This window comes from Mchenga conophoros, linkage group LG15, assembly GCF_057382185.1.
Source record: "Mchenga conophoros isolate Kocher_MC1m ecotype Shallow Benthic linkage group LG15, M_conophoros_male_GT1.1, whole genome shotgun sequence".
Lineage (NCBI taxonomy): Eukaryota > Metazoa > Chordata > Actinopteri > Cichliformes > Cichlidae > Mchenga > Mchenga conophoros.
The window spans coordinates 41,840,339-41,848,675 of NC_140540.1; the positions used below are offsets into that span (position 1 = coordinate 41,840,339).

General features: G+C 42.9%; 1 protein-coding gene across 1 annotated transcript; it reads left to right on the top strand.

Annotated features, from left to right (window-relative positions):
* Positions 1-1,326: 1,326 nt before the first annotated feature.
* LOC146558971 (zinc finger BED domain-containing protein 4-like) lies at positions 1,327-2,401 on the top strand. Its single transcript, XM_085246470.1, has 2 exons — positions 1,327-1,409; positions 1,572-2,401. The coding sequence occupies exons 1-2, from the start codon at positions 1,389-1,391 to the stop codon at positions 1,980-1,982; spliced, it is 432 nt and encodes a 143-aa protein (XP_085102596.1). The 5' UTR covers positions 1,327-1,388; the 3' UTR covers positions 1,983-2,401.
* Positions 2,402-8,337: the final 5,936 nt, after the last annotated feature.

Consider the following 8,337-nt stretch of genomic DNA (forward strand, 5'->3'; position numbering starts at 1 on the left):
TAAATATCCCACCAGCTCCCAGAGACACAAGGAGATAACAAACGCGGTAACGTTTTTCCTCGCCAAAGACCAATGCTCAATTAACACAGTGGACACCCCCGGCTTTAAGAAACTAATCCACACTTTGGACAAACGGTATAACTTGCCATTTCGTCACTATTTTAGTCGAGTGGCGATTCCCGCTTTATATGACGAGTGTCATGATGGTGTTGCAAAGGAAGTGGCTACAGCCCAATATTTTGCCACCACAACGGACTTGTGGTCAAGCCGCACCATGGAGCCGTATTTGAGCCTCACGGTACATTTCATTGACATGGATTTCAACATGAAAACGAAATGTCTCCAGACATCATTTTTCCCAGAAGACCACACAGGGCAGAACATAGCTGCAGGTCTGAAACAAGCACTGGCTACGTGGGATCTGGAGGAGGGTAAACTCGTCTGTATAACCACAGACAACGCTGCAAATGTCATACTGGCTGCACAACTGAATGGCTGGATGAGGCTCCAGTGCTTTGGGCACAGATTACATTTGGCCATAGGTGAGTAGGCCTAATTCCTACTGAATATGATGCATAATGTGATTTTCTTTCAATAAGTATACAACATAATGCTTTGAATGAATATAATAAATAAAAAACGATTTAAATTCAGAGATACTTTTATTCATTCTCAGTCATACACATTTTCTATGAATTATACAAACACATAAATAAGCTACCTTCACTTTTTCTTATTCATTCACACTCAAGGAAATGACAATCATCATCCTGATAATGCTTGTTTATATTTTTTATGTTTTTATAGAAAGAGCCATGAAAGATCACAGGATTGAGCGTGCAGTGGGGGTCTGCAAAAAAGTGGTCAGCACCTTTTCATTCAGTTGGAAAAAAAAAGAGAGAGCTGAAAAAGGCACAGATAGACCTCAAACTGCCAGACCACTCCTTAAAGACTGAATGTCCAACCAGATGGGGATCTAGGCAGGCCATGGTTTCCAGAGTCCTTGAGCAGCAGAAGGCCATTGCCCATGTCCTCTCCCAAGACAAAGGAACCAGGCACCTCATCCCCTCATGGCAGGACATTGATGTCCTTGAGGCCATCAACAAGACCTTGGGACCTCTGGTTGAATTCACTGATGCACTTTCTGGAGAGAAATATGTGAGTGTGTCTTTAATAAAACCAACACTCCACCTATTTAACAACTCAATCTTGGCTGAGCAAGATGATGACACAGACCTCTCAAAATGCATCAAGAGGAGAATACTGGTGAAAAGTATGGTGACTCACCAACACAAGAGTTGCTTGACATGGCCACTGTCCTGGACCCAAGGTTCAAACTGAGATATGTAAGCGAGGTCAGCCAAGAGACAATAAAAGCCAGACTGACAATGGAAATGAAGTCCATCATGGTATTTATAAAGATACTAAACATCTATCTATCCATCTATCCATCTATCTATCATTATTTATAGTAATTATTTAAGGATTGTATTCTAGAATGCCAAACCCGAGACAGATAAAACTGGTTCCTCATTCTGTGTTGCTGTCATTTTATGTTTGTCCCATTAAAGGAGGCTGCAGTGATGGGGACACCCGTTGGTAACACGGAGGTTGCTGATGATGGTGCATCAAACCAAAAGAAGAGGGAAAAGGGCCTAAGCAGCTTCTTTAAGGCCCCTCACAGCACAGCTCCAGGTGCAGAACATGCTCTTCAACTTGTCCAGGCCATAGCTTTTGAGTATCAGGCCTACCTCCAGGCAGGGACCCTGGACACAGAGGAAGACCCACTGGGGTGGTGGAAGCTATCACAGAACCTCTTCCCACGACTCTCCATCCTGGCAAAGAAATATCTTTGCATCCCAGCCACAAATGCCTCAACAGAAAGGGTCTTTAGTACTGGTGGAAATGTTGTCAACTGCCTGCGTGCATCCCTGAAGCCTGATCATGTCAATAGGCTGGTGATTTTGGCTAAAAACCTTTGAAAGGTTGCAGGAACCATGTTTTGTTGAGCCATTTTGAGATTGTATGGGACTCGGGCCTACTAGTTTTTATTTATTTCTTATAAAAGGTACTACTTTCAGTGTTTAATTTTATTTTTGTTCAGGCAGCAACTTTAGTTGACATACCTCAATGTCAGTTTGATGCAATTGTGCATTGTGTGGCTACACAGCTTGCCTTGATGTTTGGTTATTTGTATGCATAAATATTATGCAGTAGTTTGAAGTTCACTAAACATTAATGTTTACATTTTTTATTTATTTTTTATATTGCAAACATTTGCACGGTTATCAGAATTTGCACATTATTTTATGACAATCTTTAAAGCAATTATTCAATGCATTGTTATTGTTAAATAAATATCGTGAAATAATCGTGATCTCAATTTCATTGAAAATAATCGTGATTATCATTTTTGCCATAATCGAGCAGCCCTAACCATCACCATCCATAAGGTCAGTCTTCTGAAAACTGGCGATAACCCTCACTTTATCCTGATCAACCGAGACACCACCAGCATCCACGACATGACCCAAAACACAGCAGTAATCATTCCGATTCAACTCAGGGCGGCAACGAAGTGACACCTTGACCACATCTCTGGCTTTGCCAGTAAGTCTAGACATTAATATGGCAAACATTTCTTCATCTGTGTCACAGCTGATTCTGTGTAGATAACATCTCATCATGTCCTCCCATTCAGCGATGGGAAATAGATCTGTGTTGTCACCCTTAAAGTATGGTGGAGCTTTGGTGTCTGACTGAACAACAACCTTCAGCTGGGACTGGTCATTGCAGCTCGAGGGCACATTCTGGGGAGACTGTGGCTGGGTGGGGGCTGGCTGGTGCATAGAGTTAAGAGAGGACGTGATATTTTCCCCAATTTGCTTTGCTAAGTCAGTGATCAAGCTGCTCAACATGTCACTAGTGACAGCCTGGGTGTGTGTTTGGCGTTCGCAAGCAGCTGGTGTGGAGCTAGCTGCTGGCATTAATGGTGAGTGCATCACTGACTGGTCTACAGTGTGGGCACCAATACCCGGGACTACTGGCCTACCCCTCCCAAAACACTTTGGAGCAATCTGATGACCCCTCCCCAAACCAAAGGTCATATTACTCCCCGCAGAGAACAGATCAGGCATAGCGCCATCCGCAGTTTCCTCACCTAACATGTTGGCCCAAGTGAGATATCACTGTTCAACAGCAAAAAAAAAAGAGCCTAACCCCCACTTCACAAAACAATGAAATGTGGGGGGGAAAACCCCCCCATCAAAGAATCAAAACACCATAGAAAATAAAATAAAATCAATTAAAACAGGCTGTAAAAGCCAATATCAATAGAAAAAAAATAAATTACAATCCGTGCCTGTATAATTTGAGGCAACAATATGAAACGGTGACAGAAGTCAAGTTGATGATGTTTAAGTCTAATCATATATTCTGTAATGATAAATTGCTCTGTGAGGATGCCTTTTCTTCAGCTCTGCCTCCAAACACATGTAAAATGATAACATGTACATCACCGTGTTGTTTGTTGACTCCATTTCAGCATTCATACGATGACCCCAGGAAACAAACTTGGCACTCTTGTCTTCAGTGCCACACTCTGCAGTTGGATATTGGACTTCCACATAAACACAACGCAGACAGTTTGGATTGGCAATCACACCTCCTCCGCTCAACACCAAAGCCCCCCAGGGTTGTTTCCTTCGCTTACTCCTGTTGGAGATGCACACCGGTGACTGTATTCCCAAACATGGAGAAACTCTATTTTGAAGTTTGGAGACTGTTGATGGCCAGACAACATATCATGGTGAGAGTGCAGATTGGAAGGCAACTGACAGTTGTGAAAGTCCACAGAAAACACAGGAGACGAGGTCCATAGAAAACAACTCCTGCTCAACAAAACAAAGAAGCTAATTTTTGGATTTCTGGAAAGAGGCGCTGAGATGATGGTGGAGTAGGTGAACTGCTGCAGGTCCTTACTGTTAGCAGACGAGCACGGCCCAGGACAAGAAGGCTCAGCAGGAGGTGTTACAAACTGCCCAGGACATCAGGCCTTTATCACATCATAGATAATGGTGAGACGTCTATGCACTATTCTAAATGACAACACCCCAGGCACACCCCAGGCACTGCCCTCTGGCATCCATACAGAAGTATCTGATGCCACCCCACTAGACTTCAGGCTTCATTTTCTTTCCTCAGGCTGGAAATACTACTCTCCATGCTCTATTATGAACAATAGCTCCCCCCCGCCTTATTATTTATGCATACGTTGATCATTTTCGGAGGCTTTTCATAGTTGCGAGACACTCTGTCTCTGCTTTGTCTTGATGCATGCTCAATCATCCAGGTAAGGACATCCAGAAAGGTTATGTACTCTTTACTTTGTAGGTACAAAACGTTCTCATAGCCATTGATCAATCATTCAGCTGAGTCTAAAGAAGTGACTTGGATGAAAACGCTGCGTCCAGATGAAGAGAATCCACTTTTCCTGTTTTGGTTTACAGCCATGTGTAATGGTTTCATGGTCACTCACATTCCCTTTCAGTGTGTGACTACTCCAGCATTGATTCAGCTCCACAATAATAGGAAGAGCAGACATGAAAGGGTAAAAACATGTGTGTGAATGCATGGCTGGCCTTTCTGTGTGGAGCTTGCATGTTCTCCCTGTGCCTGCGCAGGTTTAATCCAGCTACGTAGGCTTCCTCACAGTCCAGAGACATGCATGTTAGCTCATCATGGTTCTAAACTGGTCACAGAGAAGGTGACCATGAGAGTTTGTTTCTATGTGTTGACCCTGTGACTGATCAGATGTCTGTCCATAGTGGACTTTGCCTCTTGCCCCATGTCAGTTCGGCCCCACAGCCCTGGATTCCTAAATGGAAAAGCATTTAACAAAATGAATGAATGGATCTTCCACATCGAGCGTTATCTTTGGAATTTGTATGTTTTAACTCCAGAATAAACTGGAAACCTATAACAAGCTATGTTGTTGCACTGACACAGGGCAGTATCTGGGAATGAGAACAGACTGTTACTGAGTACAGCGGTGGTGAAGCCAATAATTCCCATGATGCCATGGTGTTTCACATCATCAGACTCTGTCTTTGGTTGCTGATGTAAACGGAGCTGGAACTACATTCTGTGTTTAAATGAAAAAAGTGTTTCATTATGAGCTCTTTCGATGTGTTCACGTTTGAAGTCTGTGCCAGCTGAATTTCAGAGTGAACTAAAAGGAAGTGAGACGTTGCCAATTGGAGGAACACATTTCCACATGGAAGATTTTTAGTTGCCAGCAATATTTTATCCACACAGGATTTACTCAGTAGATCTGCTCATTCTGCAAATCTAGTGGCGTGGTCCTTTAAGGATATACGCTTAGTATCTGGCTGATAAGTCATAAAACGATCACAGTCGCCACCGTTCCAGTTTTCTATTCAAGTTCCACATCTTTGAATGAGACTTTCTTTCAGTGCCAAATTTATAGCTTTGCTTCATATACAGTAAGCAGAACAGCAGTTTTGCCTTTGAAGCCTGAGTGCAAATTGAGAGTCAGAAATAATCAAGGCTGTCTTGGCAGCTTCCTATAAGCCAGCCCTGCTCTCCTTTCCTCTCTCCCCCTCCTCTCACTGTTGGTCCCCATGTCTCGGGGACAGATGGTGAGTGTCAGCAGCATGCCAGTCCCCATATCTCACTATGGGGAAAGAGATGGTTTTGCACGATGACTGGGTGTGTCTTTTTAATCCAATGAAGCAAAGGAAGGGCGAGGAAGTGCAGAGAGAAATTGCATGGAGTGGGCAGCAAGAAAAAGAGAGACATGTTTAATGCAATAAAAGAGGAAGGAAGAGAAATGCATAGAGAGGGAAGTAAAACAGACAAGGAGAAAGGGGGAAAGGGATGAGAGAGAATCAGATAGGAGGAGGGAGAGTCAAGCAGGGACGGATGCGACGAAGGGAGAATGGTACAGCAGGGAAAGTGACAAGGGAGGGAGAGATAAAATAAAATCGCATGAAGGGAGGAAAGAGGATGAGAGGACGAGGAATAGATGAGAGTCGGAGGGGGGCAGGAGGCAAGGAGGGATTTTCTTAGTCTTTCAAGTCGGCCTCATCTGGCATATTCAGTGAGGCTGATTGGTCCGGTTGCTATGGTGATGTAGTGGGCTTGGGAAGAGAGAAGGAGGGAGACTTTTGAGATTTGATACCCTTCAATAAAACATGTCTCTTAAAAGAAACTCTACACACACACATGCTGTGAAAAACACATTCAGTGAATTCACTGCACCAAAAAAATATCCACACATGCACCCAGAACACCGCCATCAACACACACACACACACACACGCACACACACACACACGCACACACGCACACACACACACACGCACACACACACACACGCACACACACACACACACACACACACACACGCCTGCAGCAGCAGCAGATCAGTAGATTCTTGATAAATTCTTGGCTGGTTCGTGGGAGCAGTTGTGCATATTTCATGCTATGAACGTTACATTGCTCTGCTGATTATTGACATTTTTATTGGGATTTTTTCATTCCCAGCGTGTGAAATGATGCCATTCAGTCAAAGCCGCAGTCACAGACATGCACGAGGTGTGCTTATGCACTGGTGCCATGATACACTGAGTCTGTTAAAAGAATGGAGTTACAGTTTAGCACAATTTTTAACCCTCCATGCTTTTAATGAATGCATATTTAAACCCAAACCACAGTCATATTCTATCTGTAAATATTTCCTCCTTCTACCACCGTAATATCTGCGCTGGTGTCAGTGTGGAGTCGCTTCTGATTTAGTTCCTTTTGAGAAGCAGATCAAATTTCCACAGGCTTCAGAATTAAACATTACATGGCATTATCAGCAGAAGTCAGTTCCAGTTGCACAGCAGCTTTATCAGTTTTAGCCTGGGCTGTGTTTAAGGCCAGCATGAGTCTACATGTTAAGCAACTGCCTGAACTTGCAAGAAATCATGCTGTGAGACTTAATAAAGATGGGAGAGTGCACAGGAGGCAACATGATGGTTTGTTGGACAGAGCATCAGAGTACATGTCCTTATTTGGAACTGTTTGGAAAAGGGCACACGGATCTAAAAAGAAAATTGGCAGATGATGCGTCTGTAACTGTGTGTGACAGGCTAACTTACACCTGAAACATGCCTGTATCTGCCAGTACATCCCCGGGGTATTTTGGCTGGCCCCAAAAACTGTGGTTTGGCCACAAGTGCAGAGCATGAAGCCTGGCAAGATGGATTCTCACATTATCTTCTGAATCCAACTAGAATCCAGCTGCTCAAGTTGTGACTGAAAGAAAACTCCCAGTTTTGAGGAGGTTGTGTGAAGAGAAACATCCTAACACGACTATAATAACAACATTTTAAAAAGTAAAGCTATGACCTGATCACACGTGCCCCTTGATTGCAATTTTATTTTATACTGTTAAAGAGAGCCAAAAAAACAGAAATTAAACAGAGCAACAAAAACCCTCCAGCAAAGTGAAGAAAGACAGAATCTGTGAAGAATGCGAGAACATCCAAAGAGCTGACAGACTAGCATCATCCCAGGAGGATTTGTACGCAGTTTGCATTATGAGCTCCACAGTGACAGCCAAGAGCTCCACTCACTCCAATGGCAACTACAATCCTCAGGAGGGAAGCAGGAAATAGGACTTTTCTACTCCGGCTCATACATTATTGACACGTGCAGAATCCAGAGCACATTTAGCAGAGTACCCTTTATCTTATGATGTAAAATGTAGGCTATAGTAATGCATACTTTAAATAATACGTCAGGCTATCAGATGTGCCTCTCAGCTTCATTTCTATGAAATGAATATAATGTGATCCCTATAAAATATTCACGGTGAACCCTGTGCTCCTTGGGCTCCATCCAAGTTCTTCTCTGAACATTTTGCTCCGTAACTATCCTAAACAGTTCAGCATGCTATGCATTGCTGTGAAATGACAGACAGTTTAAATGAAGTAACTATGTTGTATGTCTAAAGCAGCATAACACAATATCATTGTGTGATTAGCCAACATGTGTACAGTGGTGTGAAGAAGTCTTCGCCCTCTTCCTGATTTCCTGTTTTTTCTTGTGTGTCTGTCACACTTAAATGTTTATGATAATAAAACAAATTAAAATATTAGACAAAGATAAAACAAGTAAACAAAAACAGTCGTTTCTATTGTAAAATGGGTGTTTCTTTTTTAAAAATCCAAACATAAATGGAGAAAAAATGAATGATCCAAAACACACCAGCAGGTCCAAAATAAAATGAAGACTTATCGCAAGCGCTTGATTGCAGTCGTTGCTGGT

Bases quoted from the DNA above. Each gene is read 5' to 3' on its own strand.
- LOC146558971 (XM_085246470.1), top strand. From the start codon at position 1,389: ATGGAAATGAAGTCCATCATG. The intron at 1,410-1,571 runs GTATTTATAAAG...GTCCCATTAAAG, and splicing joins TGGAAATGAAGTCCATCATG to GAGGCTGCAGTGATGGGGAC.